Genomic DNA, 27311 nt, shown 5'->3' on the forward strand with positions numbered 1-27311 from the left:
ATTGTTGGGGAAAAGCAAGCACAGTCATAGGTGAAGCGCTAAAAATCTTCAACTATTCTTTACACTGCTAATGTTCCCCATCTGCACCCACACTCGCATGCATGTGTCATCTAGTAGTGAACACACAGAACAATCACACCCGTATCAGAGGGTCGTATGATTGTTCTGTCGCTCTTTCTCATTCCTGATTACTTCTTGTCAAAGTATAAGACATTAACTATCATACGAGTATTGACCCTTGATGAGTGATAACCAAGTAACGACAGCCATTAACATTATAGTCATAGTTTTGAAGAAGAAAAGCTACAAAAGAAATTAGGGAGAGTCTGTTGGTTGTTTTTAAAAGAAAGAAACTTCTTGCAGTCAGGAATCATTCTTCCCTCAATAATTTGATACACTTTGGTGGAAGCTGTAGTCTTTGTGCGGCTTTCCTTTCCAGCAGACATTTTTTTTAGTTTTTCATGTCGTAGCGGTAAAAACAATGTCTGCTACTTTGTGTGCTAGAGAAAAGCATTAGATAATATTTTTATAATAGTCAGCTGCAAGTCACCAAATGTTTTCCTTTCTTTTTATCATCAATACATTTAAGCAATGTCATACCACCTCTCAGACTGGTGTAATTTGTGAATGATGGCACAAAGGAAGGTAGGGAAGGTGCACAAGAGACATCAGCATTGAATTGGTTCACCAAATCAGGAACTTCAAAAAAGGACTCATACTCTTCAACACACTGCGTCATTAATTCTTTCAACAGAACTTAAGGATGTTCACCTTTGAGGAGCCAAAAATTTCTAGAATTAAACTTTTTTTCTTTACCTGATTTTTGGGTTTAGAAGATTGTAACAAAATAATTGGTGAAGAAAAAATCATATGGTGGTGCACTTCTTTTTTTGCTACGGCCCTTTGAAAATGCCCAATTTTGATGATTTTCCCATTTTTCATCGATTTATACCTATTTTTGGGCCATAATCGTGAAAACAATCACATTTCCACAATTAAACTTTTCTTTATACTTTCTATAAAGATGAAGTGGACCGATCTGAATAAATATTACTCACAAAAACTATAGGTAGGTGTTAATATAAGAATGTTTTATCATATTTTGACGCTTTTTTGTGTAAAATTTACCATGCTGTCAATTTTGTATTTTTGTGATTTTTCTCAGTTTTGAGAACAAAATGCATATAATTTCAACATTTTTGTTATAAATGATTGAAAAAATACATATCTAAGAAATTTGAAAAGACCAAAATGATATAGGATGTACATGACTCTTGTAAAATCATTTTTTGTATCCCTCACCCATTTTCTCAAAATTTTGGCTAAAACTACTGACTTGATTGGTCGTAAAATTTGAAAACTGAATTACTCAAAAACCATTCATTGTAAATACACAATGTTTTCGCAGATTTATGTTTGATGATAATATTTTTAAAATTCTTTGATATCTTACACTTCTATCAACTGTTTTGTAATTATTCAAGAACGAGATTTCAGCGAGACTGAACGAGACTGAAAAGTCAGAAGAATACATCCTTAAGAGGCAACGTTTACTCTTTACAGTAACGGAAGTGATTCAGCACCTTTTCCCTGCACACGATACACTTTTCAAAATTAAAACATATGTGTTGCATTTTTTTAACTACTAGAACCTAATCGTAAAGGACTTTCTAATTCAAACATTTTCCAGATAACTCCTTGTCCAAATTTAGACTTGGCTCTTAATTTTTGAAGTATATAAAAAGAATAAAAACCATATCAAATAAACATACGAAAATAAGAAATCTTTTAAAAATACATAAGAAAACCACGATAACGAACACGAAATGGGACCATGAACATACAAAAAAGATCGTATTGAACAAATTTTAGCAATGACAAATCGTTGTGATACGAAAAAGCATTTATAGATTAAAAAAATAGTATCGGTCCGGTTTTGTTGTGTATATTTTGTTTCAATGCACAAGTCGAAATAATGCTTCTGAGATAAATGATTTTCATATTGTTGTTTAATACAGGTTTGAAATATCATATAAATGTTGATTATTTTACATCTTGCGTAAAAATAAATGATGAAAAATGAATTGAAACGTGACACTGTACTCTATTAAATGCAAAATATTCGTAGTGTTCTTATTACCAAAAAACTCTTCAATAACGGATTAATTTTGCTAAACTTTTGATTGAAATTGTTAAAATAAGGTATTACAACAATGTATATAATAACAAAAAGCATAGCACGAATGTTTTTAAGAATGTAGGCCTAAAATCTTTTGAAAATATTTTTTTCTTTAAAGTAAGAGAACGAACTTTAAAGCCGATTTTACAAAAATTGCACCGTACGATTTTTTGACGACAAGTCGAAATGTGAAGTGTAACCTTTGAACTACCAGTACTGTGATTTATAGCCGTATAGTCCGAATGACGATTAAACTCCTTAAATAAGCGACTTTTCCTTACTTAGTCACCGTACTAATAAACTAATTTGTGTAAAAATGAATTTGCCGTAAGACAGATAGAATCAAGCTCATTTCGTCGGTTTGTTATAACTTTTGCTGTAGCTTGTCATATGAATACAAGCATTCCACAATAAACACATAAAAAAATATATATTTATGACAATAGTACCCTCATTTTATATGCCAAGTTTCAATAATGCAATACAATGACATTTATGACATATAAATAGATTTAGAAAACTTCAACGTAAATATCCTTTTTTAAAATCTCGATAAACTTTGCACACTTCAACAGTAAAAAAATCTTATCTAGATTTGCCTACATTATTAAGTCAAACATCATGTGAAACCTGATCGATTTGTCGGTATTTAACTGTTTAACTCGGGATCCGCTTTTAACCGAAAAATACTTTTAGAACAGTTAAAAACTAACTGTAAAAAGCCAAAAGATGCTAAATGAAATACAATTTTCCTGCTAATCTGCTGTAGTTTGAACATTTCTCGTCCGTTTTTCAAGTTTTTATTACACCATACGATTTCATCTGAAAGTAGAGGTTTTATATGATACAGCGCCACCTTCTTATTAATAAACCTCGGATTTCACACAGGAACTTTATAATTACCGGACTCAATAAAAGCACGTGACTGATAAGAAATTCCAAATGCCATTTTACAACCGCGGTATCACAGATAGTAACCAAATGGGTTTTACCGCTGAGATAATTGGATAAAATCATAGGACTTTAGTACAGGGCTCTGTAGGCCGTTAATACAGGCTAATTAGTCGATGTTATTTCTTTTACATATTACTTCCAAGAGTGAACTGATCCAAGTTTTTGCCATAAATCGCATAATAATTGATTACGTAATAATTGCATGACAAAAATATTGCATTCATTTCAAAGATTATTCTTTTATCTATCTGCATATACCTCTTTTATTAATTTATATGAAGTTTTAAGAAAGTTGCAGCATTTTAAAGGTTGGGGATTGGAAGTAAAAAAATCTTTGTATTGTGCTACCTTATAAGAGGATGTTCCTTTGGTACCATAATACGGTGTTTATATATTCTACATCGTTCGCTATGTCCATAGTGACGTTATAGATTTGAATTAACGTAAAATAAAAGATGGAAAGCATATTTCACCTTAATTATAAAAATTGGCATTATCAACAAAAGGGTGTCTCAGATTTTGGATAAAATGTATAGATCAAATTTTACACCTAATCATACATTTTCTACTTTCATGTGGTAAGGACGTTTACACTAATTACAAATTAATGACACCTAATCATACATTTTCTACTTTCATGTGGTAAGGATGTTTATGAGTGACGTGATGAGTCTTTTGTAAACGATCGTCTTGGGCGTATATACTAAATTTAGTCCTGGTATCTGTGATGAGTTTATTTACACTAATTACAAATTAATGAGAGTATGGAATAAGATAGCGATAATTTGAAGCACCCCTTTGAAGCTCCTGCTGTGTTGATTAAGATAACATTGAAATTTCTTGTGTATCAATAGAGATGAAAGAACTAAATTCATTCAAGTGAACTGACCCACGATTTTGTCATAAATTGCATAATAATTGATCACATAATGGGTGCATAACAAAAATATTGCATTCATTTAAAAGATTATTATTTTATCTATCTATATATACCTCTTTTACTAATTTATATGCAGTTGTAAGAAAGTTACAGCATTTTAAAGGTTGGGGATTGGAAGTAAAAAAATCTTTGTATTGTGCTACCCTAAAAGGTGATGTTCCTTTGGTACCATACTACAGTGTTTATATATTCTACATCGTTCGCTATGTCCATAGTGACGTTATAAATTTAATTTAACGTAAAATAAAAGGTGGAAAGCATATTTCCCCTGAATGATAAAGATTGAATGCTCAAAATGATCCAAAATATATAAATGTTTTCTCACTTGTCAAAATCTAGTCATCAACTGATAGAACGTCTTTCTTAATTTCATCGCCAAACCTGAAGTTTGTGTGGTGCATCTCTATTCTCCAGATGAAAAACAATCCTTTATAGATACAAACATTAGGTTTGGATGTCTGTAGCCCTTTTCACAACAAATTGTTTTTTGCGAAAAGGGCTACTGGCTTTTCCGTTGATGTTGCTTTCAGAGCCAGTAAATTTTGATACTACCATACATGGGTTAGTTATCGATCCTTTGAACAAACTATAAATTCGCAACTCTTTATAACTCTTAAGATTCTGTCTGTCTGTCTGTCTGTCTGTCTGTCTGTCTGTCTGTCTGTCTGTCTGTCTGTCTGTCTGTCTGTCTGTCTGTCTGTCTGTCTGTCTGTCTGTCTGTCTGTCTGTCTGTCTGTCTGTCGGTCGGTCCTTTTTCTTTCTTTTTCTTTTTTTCTTTCTTTCTTTCTTTCTTTCTTTCTTTCTTTCTTTCTTTCTTTCTTTCTTTCTTTCTTTCTTTCTTTCTTTCTTTCTTATTCTAACCTGCTATAAAACTCAATGACAATGACATACTATTTCAACAGTATTAAAGAGAGGTCACTAGAGAACTGGTACCAAATGTAGTAAAATGTAACTTACATTGAAACTTTTGTCGTGGAGTTTAGAATTAAAGTTCTGTTTGAGCAACTATGAAATCGTTAGAAATATTTTCGCTAGATATCTTAACTGAGGAGTTTTACAAGAATTCTTATTTCAACTTAAACAGAACGTTTTACGATACCAATTTGGAGTTTGAATAAACTGTAGAAATTTAAAGAACTTTTCCTTGTAAACTGTTGAAACCTTATTTTTTTCGTTTTTCCTTGGGTGTTCTACAGTTAAGCAAATTCGCGCGACCTTACATCGGTAAACCCAGACACTGAATATATATGGCGCACATGATCTCTTGCTATAAGTTTGGGAAACAAGTTTGTGTCGTATACATTCCAGATAGAATTATTAAATTTATGTAAACAAAAAACCTGTGAAAGATATATTCTTTCCTTGTCTGCTTAATGTTAAAAAATAAATTATGAAGATGTGCAAAGAAATAAATGTAAACAATTATACCATGAAGAATTATTATACCATCTTAAAGTGTTATGTTCGTGATCGGGTAAGTTACGATGGTTCTAACAAAGACGTCTTTATACAAACAAATTATATATTATTAACACGTGTCTGCGAAAATCTCATTTTTTTATTATTAAATTTCAAGTTTCAAGTTTATATTTCTGAAGACCACACCCAGTGTATGCGAAACAATACAAAACAATATAATAGTTCAATGAAATGCAACGAGTTGAAGAACAACTGAAGAATGATGTCAGTATAAAATCCAAACAAAAGATTGTTACTAAATAAGATTTCCACCCAAAGCAGTTTTTATAAGGTTCTTTTTCCATATGATTATTAATCACCCCACAATTCGATCGTGTTGATTTGTTAATAATAATAAACATAAACACATTAGAATTCAAGTTTTATATAAACAATTTTCTTGGTAATAAATTTTCACTTGTGACCAAATACAGCAGATAGCAAATTATCGCCCCTTTTCTGGTGTATTTTTAATGTGTTTATATTACAATGTACATAGCATCTAAAACATGCATCAATTTATAAACAAAATGATGATGCACAAGAAACAGTGCTCATCACAGAATTATATGACTTTTCAAACGCTCTTTTTCTCTTTATTTCTCTCTCTCCTCTTTTACCTTTTAGGATAGTATTATATTTATAACCTGTTTGCTGTATATGCATGTCCATTTTATTATACTATTATTGTAATTTTATGTTGTATTATTGAGAAGACTTCATAAGTATGATTTACTTGTGTCTTATCCATTTTGCTTTAATTCATCAAAAAAAATATGTTGAAACTAAACTAAGAAACAGTGGCGCCATCTGGTATTTGCAAGAAAAACATATTTCACTATTGTTTTTTATTGTTCTCTCAGTCTTTGCATTTTTGTCTTGTTTCTTACCTCCAAAGAATTTATGTCTTATCTGAAATCTGGGACAAAATGAAATTTTGCAATAATAGTTTTTTTTATGAATGAGATGAAATATTATTTCATCAATGAACTCTTTGTACAGACTTGTATCAGACTCATACTCACAAAATCATGAACAAATATAATTAATTATGAAGAACAAAGCGAGAATAGTAAAATAACCAACTTTATATTTTCTTTTATTTAATTCAGCATCATATATTTGTAAGAAAGAAGACAACGCCCTTGTTGCTAACTTCAGATTGGTGCGAAACAATGATACAATATACCAGATAGTAGGCCATACAGCTGCTGAAGCCGACCCAGAACTAAGTTCACCTGTGACGTCATGTGCTGATATCTCTACAGATAGTCAGAGGGACATTTATTATTTGAACGTTACTATCGATCTTTTAACCTCTACATCAGATCCGTCATGCGGGGTATATACGGTATGTTCAATATACTTTCTAATTAGATAATAAAATGCTATTTGTCGAATCTTTGCTTTAGATTGAAAACAAAACTCTTTCGTCAATGGACAAAATAGGCAATATTTTACTAAAATGTCTGCTTATTTTACAACAAAACCAACAATGATACACAGCAAAAGATTATTGGCAAAATTTTATTGTTTTTAAGTTATGCGTTTGTTTTTATATTGGGTCAAAAACGCCTTAAAACATCTTCCGGAATTTGTACAAACTTGTACATACGACATATACTAGGTAGATTTTTCAAACGTCTCGTTCTACTCAATTCTGAAGTTGGAAATTTGAAAAAGTTAAAAGTAATTCTTCGGCAATATTAGTATTAATGGCGATTAAAAGCACAGATAGGTTGTTTATTATGAAATTGAATAGACCAAAGAAATCACTCGAGTAACGTATGGACATGCACTGGAAAATTTATTACGAAATTAATTGACTCATTAAGTTTGAAAGTCTCCCATAAATACTTTTGAGATTTCCCAATTTGGGACAACTTCACTCAATTGTACTTATCAAATAGGTTTTTGACAATGTGTTATTTTAAGGCAACTTTCGTATGACATCTTCGTTTTGAATTTGCAGTGGTTTTGGTATAATGAATAAAACCTTTGTTTTAAGGGGGATTGACTATTCGACTGTGCATAGCTTCACGCATGAATTACCATGCACACGAAAGGTTGTATCGTAAATTCACTATTTTTTTTATATTTTACTTGACTTAAAATGTTAAATTATTGTATTTTGTCACTAAAAAAATATTATTGTTATTGTGTGCATCTGTGAAAGGCTCAAAATGTACTTCACCCTATTTCACCGTTTTCCCGCATTTGTTTTTAAGACAAAATATTTTTTTCCCTTATCGATGACCTTAGTTTTTTATTTGCTTATTCTTTGAAGCTATATTTCAGCTTTTTATATAACACAGTTTTGGACCAATAGTCACAGACATTTGTTTAAATGTTCGGATAAAAATATGTCAACACCTCTATTTTCCCTATTATTAAAATTTTCCTTGAAAAATTGTCACTTTTACATACCTGTTTTAAAGTAATATTTTGAGCTTAAATGGTCCGTGACCCCCTATTTTGTTCCTACCAAATTCATTCACTCTCTAAGTTTAAAATGGAAAAAAAACCCGACACTCTTGAAAGAAACTTTGAAAAGGCCTGAGCCACCTTAGACATCACTACAACAGCTCTAAACTACAATTGAATGGTATGATCGAGGAAAGAAAAACAACACGATCGAATGGCATGAACGAGGAACGCATAAATACACGATCGAATGGCATGAATGAGACATGAAAAAAACACGATTGATTGGCTTGAGCGAAGAAAATAAACCAACACGATCGAATGGCATGAATGAGACAAGAAAAACGGCATGATCGAATTACATGAACGAGGAAAGTAAGAACGACACGATCGAATGGCATGCATGAGGAAAGTAAAACGAGACGATCGAATGGCATGAATGAGGAAAGTAAAACGAGACGATCGGATTGCATGAACGAGGAAAGAAAAACGACGCAATCGAATGACATGAATAAGAAAAGAGAAACAACACGATCGAATGGCATGAATGGGGAAAATAAAACGAGACAATCGGATAGCATGAACGAGGAAAGTAAAAACGACACGATCGAATGGCATGAATGACCAAAAGTAAAACCAGACGATCGGATGGCATGAACGAGGAAAGTAAAACGACACAGTCGAATGGCATGAACGAGGAAAGTAAATGATACGATCGAATGGCATAAATGAGAAAAGAAAAACGACACCATCAAATTCCATTAATAAGAAAAGAAAACAACACAATCGAATGGCATGAATGAGGATAGAAAACGACTAGATCGAATGACATAAACGAAGGAAAATAAAAACCTACACGATTAAATGGCATGAACTAACGAGGAAAGTAAAATGACACGATCGAATGTCATAAATGAGGAAAGTAAAACGACACAATCGAATGGCATAAATGAGGAAAGTAAAACGACACAATCGAATGACAAGAACGATGAAAGTACAACAGCACGATCGAATGGCATCAATGAGGAAAGTAAAACAACATTATCGAATGGCATGAACGAGAAAAGAAAAACAACACAATCGAATGGCATGTGCGAAGAAAGAAAAACTACACGATCGAATGGCACAAACGAAGAAAGTAAAACAACACGATCGAATGGCATGAACAAGGAAACAAAAAAAATCACGATTGGCATGAACGAGGAAAAGAAACGACACGATCAAATGCGAGGACGAGGAAAGAAAACGACACGATCGAATGGCATGAGCAAAGAAAGAAAAACGACATGATGGAATGACATGAGCGAAGAAAGAAAAACGACACGATCGATTGGCAAAAACAAGGAAAAGAAAACAAACATGATTGACATGAAAGAATAAAGAAAAACGTCACGATCGAATGGCACGAACGAGAAAAGAAAACGACACGATCGAATGGCATAAATGAAAAAAGTAAAACAACACGATCGAATGGCACGAACGAAAAAAGAAAAACGGCATTATCGAATGGCATTAATGGGGAAAGAAAAACGACACGGTCGACTGGTATGATCGAAGAAAGAAAAACGACACGATCGAAGGGCATGAACGAGGATATTAAAACAACACAATTGAATGGCATAAACAAGGAAAAGAAAAACGAAACGATTGGCATGAACGAGGAAAGAAAACGACGCGATCGAATGGCACGAACGAGGAAAGAAAACGACACAATCGAATGGCATGGAAGAATAAAGAAAAACGACACTATCAAATGGCATGAATTGGGAAAGAAAAAAAAATCGATCGAATGGCATGAACGAAGAAAGAAAAACGACACTATCGAATGGCATGAATGGAGAAAGAAAAACGACACGATTGAATGGCATGAGTGAAGAAAGAAAAACGATACGATCGAATGGCATGAATGGGGAAAGAAAAACGACACGATCGAATGGCATGAATGGGGAAACCCCGACACGATCGAATGGTATGAATGAGAGAAGAAAAACGACACTTTCGAATGTCATGAACTGGGAAAGGTTTTCTGTTTACAAACCTTGGAATTTTTCGAATAACCAAAGTTTTTTTTCCCCCAGGCATAGATTACCTAAGCCGTATTTGGCATAACATTTTAAAATTTAGATTCCTCAATGCTCTTCAACTTTATACTTGTTTGGCTTTATAAATATTTTGATATGAGCGTCACTGATGAGTCATATCGTGTAGACCAAACGCGCATCTGGCGTACTAAATTATAATCCTGTTACCTTTGATAACTATGAGCGGGGAAATGTAAACAACAGGGTAAACAGGCAACACCATTAAATGGAATTCAGATGCAAATTTTGTGCACTTGAATATGAGATCTGAACCGATACCTCTCTTCCCTCTCCTATCCAATGACATTTTGTACCTCTCATGATGTCATGTGACTCATTTTTTGTCCCCTGCAGCTTAGAACAGGGAAGGAGTATAAGCTGCGAATAAGATCACAGACTACCAAAGGACTCAAATCAGTAGAAGATGCTTATTATGATTTGAATTGTGATGTAGATAAGTCACTATTGTCTTGGGTACGGACTGCAACAGTTGGATTGGGGTATGATATATCATCTTTCTTGTTTTACTTTATCAGTATTTAGGTGTTTTTCTTTTGATCATATAGATCTTCTTGTTCGGATCTTATACATCATTCCTTCCTGATAGTTTCTGAGGAAAGTAAATCAGGAAATATGCTTCTAACACATCAAATGTATAAAATGTAATTTTCGAATATTCAAGTTAAGTATCTGTAATTATAAAATCAAGACATTGTTATCTATGTTCTATCATCGCTTAAAGAAAAAAAAGAAATGCAACATTTATATGAGAACTTTAATGGGACGCCAAGATAATAAGTCCAGATGTTTTACATCACGTTTAAAAAAGTAAGTGATTGTGAGTCAACATGATAATTTTTTCCAAACTTTGTCACGTCGAGGCCTTATTTTTAGTCTACTATACAACATGACAGAAAAATAAAGGGTATGTGGTATCCATGACACAAAATCAATACATGCAAAACAACAACAAAAACACACAAAAAGAAAGAAAAAAACCCATTTTATTGCCGTTCTTAATCTCCAAATCACAGTAACCCTTCATCACGTAGCTAAATAAACTCACGTCACTTCAAGTTTAATGGTCTGTTTTCATTGTTACAGGTCGTACTATGATGATAGATCTATAGTTTTGTAAATTCGCTTTATTTCGATACTTGTATATTTTGCAACATACCACACCCTACTATTTTATATTTAAGGACCATCAAGGTTTCAAAAATATAGCCAATGCAATTAGGTGTTCTTTTACAATTTATCCTTAGGTTCTGGTCGTTCTCAATTTCAATAATAATGATAAAAACACCATATACAGGTATGAATTATGCAACATTTGTGTGTCAAGGTAAACGTTCATATTTGCACCGTTTCCAAATACATTAATTTATTGATGGTTACCTTTCTGTAGCAAGCCAAGCAAGTTAAATAAGGCATAATAGTTATCTATATTTATCGAGATCAATGCTACTTTTAAAACAAAAAAGACGCAATATCATGGGGTATGTATGACTATCACATGCACGTAAGTAGAGAGTTGAACGTTCACAAAAATGTTTAGCCTGCAACACTCTTTATTTGCATGTTCCAAGTCAGGAATCTATCTGTAGATACGTGGCCGAAAATATGGTATTGAGTTTTCTCATTGTTAAAGTCCGTGCGGTTGTCTACAATTGCTTGTATCGTTTTCATTTGATCTTTGGTGAATAGTTGTCTTATTGGTAATCATACCACATTTCCTTATATTAATTATGATATGAATTTTTTTTATAAAGAGTTTTTTTTTTTTTTTATACCTATCACCATAAAGAGTTATAGAAAATGTTTAAATGTTCATTAATTTTAAGGAAAAAAATCAACAATTAATTTAAGTTAAAACATAAACGTAACCAACTGAGATCAGATAAAGAATCATTAGTTTCAAATTTGTTTAAAACTGAATTTTATTTCTTCGTTAAGTATCCATAGTTTTCAACAAATCATTTTGCTTATATATCGTTGGTGTCAGTTATATCAAAATCATGCCTACTCTTTCTGTGGAACTTACTGTACCTTTATAGATCTCTAACAGAAACAACTATGCAGCCATTTCATTCTTCGTTGTCATTTTCGTTGATGGATTATGTAACCAATATCCCACTCTTCGGTGAAGTTGAACTCGGAAGGGAGATATATTACCAAATTGGTTTCCAGTCTTGTTTTAAACAGGATACCAGTAAGTATATAGCATTCCCAGGAAATTGATCATCGATTCTTAATATAAGGCAGTTATGGTGTTTTAGCGCCACTTTCCATATCAAGTCTTTCAAGTCAAATGAGTGAAAATAAATGATTATGAAAATCAACCTTTTCATCTGAAATATTTAAATTGACTTTTGTTCAACCACGTAATGGATAATTGTCCATAAGACGAACAAACAATATTATTACAAATGTTTAATAACGTTATTATTTGCATGTATTTATTTCCCAACTGTTTATAGTAAGATTGTCTACCGCAAACAATGAAGACTCTTAGTTCACGTGATTATATCAACAAACTTGCAATCATAAAAAAACGAAAATTTTATTTTTTCAGAATATGACACATGTGGAAAGGAATTTTGGATTGCATTTCAAAGTCTGGGAGATCAATTTGATTCTATCCTAACTTTGTACATCTTAAATCCATCTTCCAGTAGTATATCGGTGCTGATCGAAAGTGAAAATTCAACTTTACCATGTTCACCAATTATCGTCGCTCCAAAGTCTTTCGGATCATGCGTAGTCGATACCAGCTTTTTGACCACATCTTCCTCCTGTAGAGCCATACATGTTTCTTCTCCATTCCAATGTATATATATTCAACGTCAGCATTACACGTCTCAAAATTTCTCTGTAATTCCTATTTTGCCTGTTGACACTTTAACCCAGTCATACCACGCCCTCTCGTCTGTACTGGATACAGAAATAATAATAGTTTCACTAAATACGACTTCTATTGATATTACACCGTCTGGCGGCAGTCTTTTTACTATTGCAACTGAACGCTTTGAAACATACTCTTACCAGTCTGCATCTAATTTTTCATCTGTGATATCTGACAACGTAGTTGCCATTTTTCAAAAAGATACATTAGCAAACGGATATGGACTTCAACAGTTGCATGGAGATTCGTCAGCAGGTAAAACATTTGTCGTACCATTTGCAACAGGTTCAACCTATACCTGGAAATGTTTAACTTTAAAAGATGCCACAACTATAAAGTACGGGGGTCGGTCAACTACGTTTATAAACCGACCCGCAGGATATACTAAATCTGATTCGGTCACGTCATTTATGGAACTTATATCGACAAAGCCAGTTTTCTGTCAGGTTTACAGTGGATTTATGTCTGTACCTTTATATCATTATGACCATTGGTCCAGTAGTTACAGTTTTATTTTAAAACACAACGAGATATCATATAAGTTATTGATAAGTATAACTTCAGCAGACAAAGACCTTCTTGTTCTTAACATTAATGGTAGTCAAATAACCATAACGGGAACATGGATCTCCGTTACTAAAGTAACAGGTTAGCATGTAATTTTCTTATCGAATATGCGTAAATATTTTCATTCAGTTTTAAAACACACAAAAAAAACCCCATATATGTAAAAAGTAGTTAAGTAGTTTTAAAAGAACTTTTGCTTCATATTTTTTCTGTGAGATAAAACAGACATTTTCTAAAAATGCAAGGAAATAGCAACGAAACAAATTGGAACAATAAAGAAAAGAGACAACTGTAGGAAACAAAGCCGAAATCAAAATGAACTAAAACAGCACTCACACTCGTACGAATATAAAGAATAAACAATTGTTTTACTTACAGTTACGATTAAGTAAAAAGTATAGACTGGGTACTATTTTTTCGAGCGTATTTCTTATCAGAAGACGCCATTTTGGTGTTCATATCAATTGCTTTTTTTGTTTTAGAAAAGACATACATAATAGATAGATCAAATAATGACGAATGAAGTCGTACGTCTCTCGTGCAAAGTTAATCATATTCGTATTTACAGTCTCTTTATTGCGTGATATTATTGCGTTTCTTTGTCTATTGCAACATAAACAGTTGGAAAAAAGAAAATTGCAACTTTTGAGATACATTGTACCTTTCTTTTAGAGATAAAAGTCTATCTCTCCTAAAATGTACTTCATTGTACAGATTGTTGAACAAGATATATCCAGATAAAAAATGAATTTCACACAGATAAATTCAAATTACCCACAAATTGATTTAAATTTCCCACAATGTATTAGAATCACAAGTTATGAAGACGAAAGTTAATGATAAAAGGAAGAGCACGCATTGCACGTTAACTCATGCTGACCACGCAAGATTATTGACCACTCAGAAGGATGAAACAAATTACATGGTTCACTACACGTGAAAAGGTGTTTTATTTAATCTTGAAAATTATTCAAATAATAAAGTGAAACAAATCTGACCGACTAGATCCTACAGAGACATCGTTAAGTTTACAATAGAAAATGTTCACTCTTTATATAGTTTAAGATATAAAACTATATATAATAAATCTTCACTGCTGTCTTATATTATAATTATTTTATTCCGAATTTTCAATATCAAATATAATTAGTTATACTACATTGTAATTATCAGTATATTAAAATGTATTCTCTCAATGACGAAGGTTCATCATCAGATTTTGTATCGTTGGAAGTGCCAATAGATCTGACAGGAACAACTAATGACGTTCTTGCAACAATAGCCCATCCTAGTGCCAATTTCCAAGTTTTCCTGCTATCAACACACTTAACATCTAACAAGAAATCGCTTTCATTAGTTCCAGGGTTTAAGTCGGTCCAATCAAATGTAGATGTAAGTAAAATCTTTATAATTTAAATGGTCTATATTTTATCCATCATATTCAAAGGAAGAATCATTTAAATGAATTGAACAACTGTTTATACATACATTTTCAATGTAAATAAGTATTTATTGCATCGATGTTAAAAACCACTTAGCCAAGTTACAAATGCAGTATGGAAAACTTGAAATCAAAAACGAAAAATATAATGTATTTATATAATTTTTATTCAAAAGATATATTATTGATGAGATTCTTTTAAAATAGATCGACATTTGCAAAGAAGTCAACGAAAGTAGGATTTAAATGTTCATAAAATTTTCATTCAATCATCATTCCTAGCAGTGTATTGTTACCGAAATGGATAAAGAGAAAAAAATCTGGATTACAAACTAGAATCGAGGGAAACTATAAGAGGATTACAACAGAAGAACAGAAACAATAAAGTGCATCACAAACAAACGCCAACGAAACATACATAGAAACGAAAATTTTGATAAAAACTTACATATTCAGGCAAACCCAGCATTAGCATGTAGATTCTCAATAGTTAAAACCATATGCACTAGGAGTGGTTAAAGTGATTAAAAACAAATTTACAACTACTTTGATCGAAGATGGATGAAAGTTATCAGAGGGCCATTCAAACAAATAAATAAAAAAAACAAGCTGACAACGCCATGGCTAAGAAAAAAACAGTAAGACAAAGACTTGCAACACGAACCCCACCAAAAACTTGGGGCAATAAATATTACGTAATGTTGAACATTTCAAGGATATTCATCAAATACCATTACAGCAAGTTGAGCAATGAAATACTGGATTTTCAATTTACAGTTAAAACCAACCATAGCTTAAGCTGTATTCAAATTTTTACCAAAATCTTTACAAAGCGTTCACTTTTCGTACAAATTAATCTTCTATGTATACAGACTTTCCAGTACACAAGGCGAATGTTTAACATTGTAAAAGCAAAATGTTGATTATAAAATTATATAAACTTGTAAACAACATTTGGTAGACAAAATAACTTAAAATGTGTGATACCACAAAGAACATAAATTACAGCTTGAATAGTGTTCTGAATTGTCAGATTTAAAGACAAAAGAAGTAGTTAGGTATGATTGCCAACTACACAACTCCCGACAAGATTTAAAATGGCATGGCATAGAAGTTCACAACTATAGGTCACCGTACAGTCTTCAACAATCATACAGTCTTCAACAATGAACAATGAACAAACCAATAACGAAAAGTCAGCTATCAGAGTCAAGAAATGAGAAATGTGAAACAATTCAAAGGAGAAAACTGACGGCCTGATTTATGTATAAACCAAAAAAAACCAAAAAAACACGCCACCCAACCCAAATATAATGCTGTATCCGCACAGCATAAAAATAAGCTATGTAAAACAATAAACGAAAAAGAAATATGAGTAACAAACAGCAAAACACCGCTTACTACTCAGTTAAAGGCTCTTGGCTGTGGACAGACACATAAAGAATATGAAGAGGCTAAACATATTTGCAGGCACTTTATCCTTCAATACTTAGGACAGTTGTGTAAAAACACTACATACTACAAACTGTGAAATTTCAATTAGAACACATCCAACATACAATGTATTTTGTGTTTATGCACCATTAACAGTAAGAGAAAAACATGACTGTGTGCATTGCTAGAATATATATATTGACAGATTGTAGATTCGTGAATGTATATGTATATTAAACATATTATAGGTTGGTGTTTACATAATTATACCAATAAAATAATTGTTGTGATATATAAACTCGGTAAGATGTTGCTTAAAAGAACATCACCATTTAAAAAAAAAAACTAATTATAGGGATTGTAAAATCGTCTCTTTTATCGTTAATGTTTGTGTTAAAAAAACAATAGAATTTTCGTGTAAAACTGAACTATATTAATCTAGGAAAGGACAGTTAGAACCGTTTAAATTCGATCTGTTTAAAGAAAGTCGCTTTATGTAAATGTCAGCAGTATATTTGGAAAATTCTTGATCATTTAACTAAATATTGTTGTTGAATTTATTAGTTAATTTCAATTTAGACTGGTCTTTACTGCATTTGGCAACAAACTGTGACTTGTATGAGTACACGACCAAGTCTGTTATTAAAGGGGCATAATTGGTGCCCACAGAAATATCAACAACCTGTCCGTACACTTTATTGCCGAAACATAAATGTTGTCAAGATGAAATAGGTTCATTTAAATATTTAACACGACTTCTCTTTTCTTTTACAGGATCATGTATGCTCAACTCAATATACTTTTACACATAATTACAATATACTAGTAGACATATGTACAATATACTAGTACACAAAATTACAATATATACTAGTACACATAATAACAATATACTGATACACATAATTACAATATACTAGTACACACAATTACAATATACTATTACACATAGTTACGGAAAATTGACATTTACTTATATAACTTGTTAAATTTGTATTTTAAGTCTTGTACAAAGACTTTAGGTTATATTGGAGACATGATTGATAATGACTGCAATGGGGTTGTTGATGAAGACGTGCTCAAAAGTAGGTTTCATAGTATAATTTCCATAATAGGGGAATTCATTAAAAATATGGGGTATTCTGTCGTTTACAATATACGTTTATGTTACGTATATATTTTTGTGGATTAAGAAATGACATATTGTTTTGTTTTCGACATAATTAATTTGCAGCCAATTGTTGAATAGTCCTCAGCTGAAGTAAGAAAAAACATTGTTGCCAAGCTCGTTGCAAAACAAATATTGAAAACGCAAAGACATGCGTGCACTGGATTTTAAAAACAGCATTCAACAAAAATTATGAAAAAAAACTTGCTTAATTTTGTACGCTTGACGCACTTTTTGTGTAGAAAAATCGTAATATTGACGTTCGAATAATAAAAAAATTATGTGGCCAATTGAAGAACGTATTTGGAGAGTATTAAACATTGAAAAGCTACGGTAATCTTTCCTATAAAAAGCTCAGCTGGAGAACAAATTTGAATCATAGGAGAAACCCTGAACACGCTGGAAGTCGTCTTTAGTTGTTCCATAAAAATAATCGTTTTGGAGCATTTACCAATCATTCTCCTATTGGCTTAAATTGTAACACTTATGTGTAGACTTTTGTTGGAATATACAACACTTGGAATATTTTTGATAAGTAATTCAGATTTTAAATTGAAATAAGTCATAAAATATATAAATAAAATTAAACATAAATAGAACTATTTATTCATGACAAAACTAATTGCTATAGCAGATAGAATCAGTGAATATTTTGAAAAAGAGTTTGTAATATGATGATGATGGTTAAATCATTCTTCTATCCTCGTGCACGAGTTTATCATTACAATGACATCTTAATTATTTCAGGTTCAGATGATAACTATGGGGACTTTAAAGGAATACAGCAAGGTAGTTATGATGTCGTTTATTCTTATTTCATCTCAAACTTTACTTATCATGAATATACACTCAGAACCGATCTCATCTTATTACGCCTTGGTTACCTTTTGTATTATAAAAAGTATGCGTTGGGTGGTTTTGATGATACTATTCGTCTTACCTTAAAAACTTTTAAAATTATAGTTACCTGCGTTTTATGGATAAAACATTTATATACATTTTCACAATGAAAAAAGTTGTTTCGCTGCAAATGCGATTTCCGTCGCCATGTTGCTTTGAATAGGGCGAAAAGGACAATGAACATGTCTTTGAAGAAAAAGAATAAAAGCTTCAGAATGCCAGGAGACCGTGTTCCAACCTCCAAATTGAAAAATTAAAGTTAATCTAAATTCGTGACTGGTCATCCTACATCCTAGATATTAAGGAAATTGTTTCAGATAAATTTGTCAAATAAGCTTTCATTTCAAGTTTATCAATCAATTTGTTCATTAAAGTAACACAGTCTTTAAAAAAATAAGACATACAGTTTCTACCAGATGTTTCATTTTCTGCAGTTTCAAAATATCGGCGATTAATATCGTTTAAATTGGCTTGAACTTATTATTTCATTTTAACTTAAAACCTGTAAAACGTACGGACACAGTGATTAAGATTATAAAACAATGTTGACTGCTGTATATTTGACATTTATTATGTCTGTTTGTTTTGTTCATGCATCTTTGTCATTACAAAGGAATTTGACGCAACTGTCATACAGGTGAGAGGTTAAGCTAGCTCAATCCATTATTTTCTACATAAGAAATTTTCTGAAAACAAGTCAGGAATATGACAGTTTTTATCTATTCGTTTGAGGTGTTTAAGTTTTTGTTTTAACCATTTGATTGGGGACCGTTTTGAATATTCCTCAGAGTTCAGTATTTTCTATTTTTACATTTTACACAATATGACATTTGCTAGAACAATAAACACAATTACAAAATAAAACATGTCTTTTTCTACAGCAAATGCATGTTTTGAAAAGATACGAGTGGATGATTGTGACGTATCACCAGACCCAAAATTTGAAAACTCAGTTCAACAACGCCTCATCGAAAATGGGTATGACAATATTTATCTTTAGTAATAACAACAATAACATATACATTTGCACATTATATGAGTGCAAGTACTTGCTTATCAACAAAGTCACATAATTCATACACCTATTTTCGCCATGGATTATTTTTTTATCGAACAAAATAGCATTTGATTTTACACGCATTTTTAACAGGACAGTCTGTTTAACAAAAAATGCACATCTAATATATATTTGATGAGGGGCCAGCTGAAGGAGGCCTCCGGTGCGGGAATTTCTCCCTACATTGAAGACCTGTTGGTGACCTTCTGCTGTTTTTTTTTTTTATTTGGTTGGGATGTTGTCTCTTTGACACATTCCCCATTTCCATTCTCAATTTTACATCTAAGTAAAGGATTGAAATTTTGTATTTGCACCATAATTCTGAACATTACATCTAGTTGGTCCTTATAATAAATCTTTAATATTTTCCAATTACTCATGATTTACTAATATAATAGTACGTTCATAATTCCTATTGAATGTGTCTGTATGTTTTAGAAAAAACTAAACTTTCAAATATAGTAAATCATATTTTGACAATATTCCAGGTGTGTAAGTGGCAATATAAACGACCCTTTTCGACCATCGTCAGATTTCGTATATGATTCGACGAAATCAGATAATGTTACACAGATTTACAATTCTGGGAAAGTCAAGTTAGTTGGATTTGATGGATATGATGAATTATATCTACGCTGTAATGTACACTTTTGTTTCAAGTATGACAGGTCTTGCGAAACGGTAAATATGCTATAATATATATGATATGATATCAGCTATATATTTGATAAAATACCTTGAAATGAATATAAACCTCGAAATTAAAAGAGCAAAGTGTATAATGAAATTTTCGTAGATGGTGTACTTATATAATAAGTACTACACTTTAGTATATCCTAGTATACCGGTGCTTTTGTTGTTTTACCTCAGAAGTTTACTTCTTTGAAAAAACGCTCATATGGTTTTAAATATCGGTGGGCAATGTGATGGCAATGATTTTTGTTATAACTTTATTCGTTAAAAAGAATGACAAAGAAAATAAAAAAGAACACAAGGAAAAAATTAAGTCAACAACACATTCAATTTAACAAAAATATTGTTCAACATTTAAAAATAAGTTTTTATTTGATCAACTAAGTCAATTGATGTTCGTGTATACTGGTTAACATGAGATAGAAAATTATAAAGCAGTATTAAATCACAGATTAAGTATACACAGAACACAATTTGATAATGATCATGAGTAGTTTTTTCCTTGTCTGTTGTTTTGGGCTTTGTGTTTTAGTTTTGCTCCACACCAATCTTTTTAAATATGCTTTTGTGCTAAATATTATATTCAGTTTTAGGATTCATCTCATCTTACAATACTCTATTCTAAAAGATAACCCTAACACACAGATTGCCACTTTCATCGAAAGAAGGTTGTGTTAGATTGACTGAAGCATTTCATTAACTTTTATTGGGAGTTATCCCCTCTTTTTAACATAATTTAAGAACACAATGGTTGAACCATGTTCAAATTTCGAATCGCATCAACTCCAAAAGAAGAGATAACGAATGTGTCGACATGGTAAGAGTCTCATCAACGCTAAGCGAATCCACACTTTTATATTTAATAGAATAAATATCACAATATAAAATAGGAAACGCTCTGTATTATTACAGATCAGACGACTACTGTGGATTCATTTATTTTCGTGGGTACCAATTTTCGTGAATAACGTAAAACTTGCATTTTCGTTGATATGCAATTTCGTGATTTTGCCAAAATCTAGAATACAATCTAATAATTACTACAAAGCAAGTCTGTAAAAAAAAAACCACAAATCGTCATAAATATCTTTTTGATTAAGTTCATTAATCTTAACGTGGGAAACTGAAATCAAGGCCAAAATTAACTTCATTCATCTGATTTTAATTTCTTTTTTGACTCTACTCCTACCTTTAAAACCATCCTGTTAGCATTTTAATAGACTTAAATTTAGTAGCATTTCTTCGAGATCATCCGTTTTCTTTCCGAGAGCTAATGTAACTATGATTAATTGATCATACCTGCATAATGTTATACGTATACAAGATATTCAGCCTTATAATAGGGTCATGTTACATTGAAAAACCGACACGTATGATATGAGGGTAGCTATTGTATAGAAGTCTTCACCACATATTCTATAATCAGCACCATATTTACGAGAAAATCAAAGTTAAATAAAAACCAAAACACGGAAGAAAATACAAGTATGGTTTCCATGCACAGTTTGTATGTATGATAAGTAATAACATACAGTATCCCCTTGAAAAAGAATGTTAAATATGTCAAATGAATCGATTGCATTAAAACAAATTAAATTCAAATTATCGTAGCAGTTACAGTGTCATATTTGAAGACAAAAAACCCACAAAATAATGTGATCTTCACTGTTTATTTTTCAAACAACTATATAAAAGTTGTATGATAAGTTATAACTTACATTTCCCATTGAAAAGGAATGTGAAATATGTACAATGAAACAATTGCATTAAAAGCAAATTGAATTGAAGTTGTTTCAGTGTCATATTTGGAAGAAAAAACATAAAAATAGTGTTCATACCATATTTTAACCAGACTTTAAAGTAAAAACAGAAATACCTACCTCACACTTGTATTAAAAAGTAAAATCAAAAAAATTCTGAGCCCTGAAGAAAGTCCCTAATCAAATTGCAAAATCAAAAGCTCAAACACATCAAAGAATGGATATCAGCTGTCATATTCATGACTTTGTACTGGCGTTTTCTTATGGTTTGATAGCTATCTATCAATGTAATTTATTTGTTTCCATTAAAATTAAGGATTATATAAAAAGTTGATTTATGAATAATTTTTCATAATAAATAAATCTACACTTTTTGCCCAGATACTACTACTTGACAAAGTCTGATGGTAAATTTTATTTCAGAGTTGTACCAAACGACGAAAACGTGATGTTACATCCGCTAATCCAGTATCTGATCAGTTGATCACCCTGTCAGATCTACAAAAACTTACAACATCTGATGGTAAGTCTAGTCATCCTAGTAGTCAAGGTATCAGTATATGCATAATTACACGAAGAGCAGGATATGTGTACCCTTCCGAAGCACCTGCTATCACCCCCCTTTTGATGGGGTTTTGGTTGCTTAGTCTTTTGTTTTATTGTTTTGTGTCATGAGTACTTTTATTTGTCTGTGTCTTTTTATTTTTAGCCGCCGGCGTTGGTAGTTTATTTTGAACGTTAAAAATTGATAAGCCAAATTATCCTCATGGTTGTTTGATTTATTTAGCTCGTGGTATATCTGTTTACGAGCACAGTTGATGAAAGTAATTATAGAAACCAAGAGCAAGTACAATCAAATTTACATATACATTTTTATTGAGTATTCCAGCAATTTGATTGTTTACTATATAGCTAGCTCCGCAAATTAGATACGGTAGTAAATAATGGCGGTTAAGATACATTTTGCGTTATCAGTCAAGTTTCAGAATCTTTTTTGCACAACTGGGGTGGTGCTGTTCATTGTTTATATTCCAAAGGTACCATGTAACGAGTAGCAAGTATTTCGTAACCATAATGTTTATGTGCTTCTTTTAAGTATTCTAACATAATGTTGAACAATTTTTTTGGCAAATCTGTCTCCAAATTGATGTACTACAAAGTAAAAATTAAAGATATTAGTTTGAAGCACAAATGTGAAGTACTAGAAATAAAAAAATTCTGATGAAACAAAAAATGAAGACCCTTCAACCCATAATTACACTTAAAAACAACTAACTAGAGGAAGGAACGGAACATAAATACCCAAGTCATATGGGCACTGGCGTATGTTTTTTTCATTAGTAACTATAATAACATTTCCTAATCTTAATATAATGACAACCTCATACGATTCTACAACGATAGCAATATGTCACTACACTTAATGTGAGAGAAATGAAATCTGTTTGAAGTACATTGTTTTTTTTGTTGGTCATTTTCACTTTTTACATGTTTTTAATGGAGCAGTTACACGGGAAAAGAGTCATTCACTTATAGTTAAACGCAAATGTTTAGATAGTTATTTGTCATTAAAAAGATTTTTGTAGATAAATACCTTATGTAAGGGTTAAATTTTCTACATCTTTAAAAACCATATTTTTGTAACCCAGATAAAATAATTACTTTTTAGAAACTATTTTGACAGATTTGGCCTTATTTTTTCTGATAATAAAAGTATTGTTTTCTGTGTTTTATATGTATGTTTAGACAGTCATGCGCTTTCTTTATTTAAATAATTGGTTCATCAGGTGTTCATCTTTATTTCACAGTTCATTTTTAAACGTTTTGAAAGAATCCATGTCATTGTATGATAATGATCATTTATGGTTTATATTTTTAGAATCCTGTTTTGACAGTTCAGCCTTTATTGCCGTGATATCTGTGTTGGCGATAGTGTTTGCAGCACTCCTATGCATCATTCTGTACTTCTTAGTGAGGTTGTACCAGCTTACTGAAAACAGACGAAAGCAGTTACACATTTCGTCATAAAGTTTCGATCGCATTGTTAATTGAAATTTCTGTGATTTAAACATTCCGTCTATCATGCTTATACTGACTGTTCACAATTTAACCTTAAAAAAAATCATACTTCTAAATAGAAACATGTATTAATTAGTACTTTTCATGTACACTATATATGTTATTGTTATATGTTTCATTTTGTTTATTATAAATCATCATTTATATATAAATTGTTATTTAAAAACATTGATCATAGATACCAGAATTGAAATTTTATATTTACGCCAGATGTTCGTTTCGTCTACAAAAGACTCATCAGTGACGATTTTTATAATGTTCTAAAAGGCAAAAGTACGAAGTTGAAGAAAATTAAGGACCAGAAATTCTTTAACGTTTTGACCAAGTTCATCTATTCCTTAGGTAGAAAAGCCTTAATATTTCAAAAATCAAATTTTGTTAACAGTTAACATATGAATGATAACTCAAGTTAAGTTATTTATTACTTTAACGTGTTTCATGTAAATTATACTTCTGTAAATAAAAATATTTTTTAAAACATAGTTGATAATGTAAGGCAAACTTCTCACGTAGATATAACATTCCACAGCTGACTGTGTTATCCATTTATCCAGCAAAAACTGTAACCTTTTAAACAACATATATAGATAATAAAATTATTCAATTTAACCTTACTTTAACATTTGTAAACACATATTGTGTATGACCAGAAGCTCTTTAATAGAATAATATAATATTGTGTATGACCAGAAGCCCTATAATAGAATAATATAATTTATGAAAGACACATTTTTTCCCAATTTCGACTTTCGAATAATGAGTTTGCAGAACTTGAAGTTGATGAAATTACAAAATCAAAACCGATCCATGTTTTGAGCAGTTAGTCTTGCTGACACATATGAATGAATGTTGTGTCGTTGTTCTCCTCTTATATTTAATGCGTTTTCCTCAGTTTTCGTTTGTTACCCCGATTTTTTCCCCCATCGATTTACGAGTTTTGAACAGCGGTATACTACTGTTACCTTTATTTATGAGCATTGTTATACATATTAAGAATGTCGCAAAAAGCGGTGCAAAGTTATGATAAAGTGGTCGCTCGCTGAAAAACTTAATACAGTAAAATTATTTTGAAAACAGATATCTCAATAATTTAAAAGCAAATATTTTCAGAAAATTAACATTTCAAATAAATTTCATGTCAAAACAAATGTGTTGACTATTTGACTGGTGGTTTCCTCTGGTCAGAAAGGCTACTTGCAGCGTCATCGACCTAATTTGGAACACCAGACGTGCGTTTCATCTACATAACACAAAGGAATTGAACTCGAATCAAAGCAGCTTTAGAGCAAAATAAAAAAAACAAAGAGAATTAAAACCCGAACTTTTCGAAAGGTTTTGTCACAATCCAACTAACTTAGCGATTAACATCTGCGGGTAAGATTACCTAACTGTTTCTAATATTTCAATAATCTATTAACAGCGTGCAGTGGCGAATACAGCTATATGGATTCCAACTATATGTCCCCATTCAAATGCATTGATCGGCCAAAAAAGGGGAATTGTTTTGTTCACGCATCGTTGACAATGTAATGGAATTTGATGCGACTGTCATACAAGTGAGAGGTTTAGCTAGCTATACAATCAAGTTTAGTCCACCAGTGTCTACATTAGAAAATGCCTGTACCAAGTCAGGAATATGACAGTTGTTATCCATTCGTTTGATGTGTTTGGACATTTGCTTTTGCCTTTTGATACTTTTAATTAGTAGCCAAAATCAAACACTTTTCTGGTTCGCCGACAATACATTGAATATAAATGTATTGATTTATCTCAAATTGTAAGAACAGATTATATCCCCAAATATGACGTTGGTATGGAAAGAATGTATGTAGTGTCTATACTTATTCAAAATAATTACGGTACGATCTCTACGTTTGTATATAGCTGCGTGCAGCCGAACATGTTTCTTTCAATTGTTATCACTAATCTTGTAGATAGTTTTTGATCTACATAGTAATCTGACCACCTTACCTATCTGTTAAGCTTGATATAGATATAGGAAAATGTTGTTTGAGTACCAATGAGACAACTTTAAGATACAACCAGTGCTCTTATTCCCATTTACAACACATAGGTAACAGCAACGAGGTCAAGAAATAAGTTAGAACTACTAACCATTTGTGAGGACCTAAATTAATCTCGTTTATGAGTGGTGTTCATATAGTTGTTAATATCTGTGTCATTTTGGTCTTTTGTGGACAGTTGTCTCATTGGCAATCATACCACATCTTCTTTTTATATATATATACTCTAAATCAGAAAAACCCATTATTGTAAATTTATTCATCATTATTTTTGTCATATTAATATTTGCTTCAAATAACTAATATCATAAGGCGATGTTGATTCGAAGCTTTCTAATAACATTTTGGTATTTATCCATCTCTGCTGCTCATACATAGCATAAAATATTTTTTTCAGTTATTGTAAAACTTTATTAAAACATTTAACACAATATAAATAATGAAATCAGATGGAAACTACTACAGTATATTGCATCAACAAAAAAAAAGCTTGTATCACAATGGAAAATAACTAACAATAATATGTGAAATGTTTTGTAATCTAGACTATGAGCTTTTTGTTGAGGTGTTGTTCTTTTTTGACAAAATAATGGCAACACATATATAATCTTTTAAAAAGAAGTACTACAGATTTTGTGAACACAGTCACAGATAACAAGTATAACTCAATAAGTTTTTCAACTACAATTCGTTTTCTATATATATGTCAAACTATGTATCTGAACAGAAAACAAACAAATATAGATGTCTTACAGAATTTTCGTGAATTTTTGTGAATGAATATACTAAGAGAGGAACAGTCAAACTCATAGATCTTCAATAAACTGACAACGCCATGGATAAAAAGGAAAACGACAAACAGACAAATGAAAGTATTCATGACACAACATAGAAAACTAAAGACTAAGCAACACGACCCCCTCCAAAAACTAGGACTTAGACTGATGATAATTTCAATGTTACTAGAAATTAAAAGAAACGTTATCAATGAATAATAGTTTTCTAGTATTGTTTTGCTAGTGTTAATTTAACAAAATGTTTATTTTAATAAATCTAAACAGTGGAATATTCCCTTGGTAGCCATTGGGCTGTAACAGAGTACATGTACGTCTAAAGAAGCTATAATCTTGATTTAAAAAATATGTTAACCGTGCCTTACTGACCAAGATAACGATGCGACAATTTAAAATATTTCGTCAGTGATCGTGCAGATCTAATTATTGTGACAATTCGAAACCTTATGAAAA

At 31.5% G+C, this 27311-nt stretch overlaps 1 protein-coding gene across 1 annotated transcript in view; it reads left to right on the forward strand.

Annotated features, from left to right (window-relative positions):
* LOC134693936 (uncharacterized) overlaps positions 1 to 24649 on the forward strand; it is a 39818-nt gene extending 15169 nt beyond the window's left edge. Inside the window, exons 4-14 of the mRNA XM_063554889.1 lie at positions 6644 to 6882; positions 10391 to 10536; positions 12094 to 12248; positions 12612 to 13589; positions 14713 to 14900; positions 17387 to 17468; positions 18299 to 18340; positions 19333 to 19429; positions 19997 to 20189; positions 22385 to 22484; positions 23841 to 24649. Of these exons, the coding sequence (XP_063410959.1) occupies positions 6644 to 6882; positions 10391 to 10536; positions 12094 to 12248; positions 12612 to 13589; positions 14713 to 14900; positions 17387 to 17468; positions 18299 to 18340; positions 19333 to 19429; positions 19997 to 20189; positions 22385 to 22484; positions 23841 to 23989 (2369 nt within the window). The 3' untranslated portion in view covers positions 23990 to 24649. The remainder of the gene's footprint in view (positions 1 to 6643; positions 6883 to 10390; positions 10537 to 12093; positions 12249 to 12611; positions 13590 to 14712; positions 14901 to 17386; positions 17469 to 18298; positions 18341 to 19332; positions 19430 to 19996; positions 20190 to 22384; positions 22485 to 23840) is intronic.
* Positions 24650 to 27311: the final 2662 nt, after the last annotated feature.

Source organism: Mytilus trossulus, chromosome 1 (assembly GCF_036588685.1).
Source record: "Mytilus trossulus isolate FHL-02 chromosome 1, PNRI_Mtr1.1.1.hap1, whole genome shotgun sequence".
In the NCBI taxonomy this organism is placed as follows: Eukaryota; Metazoa; Mollusca; class Bivalvia; order Mytilida; family Mytilidae; genus Mytilus; species Mytilus trossulus.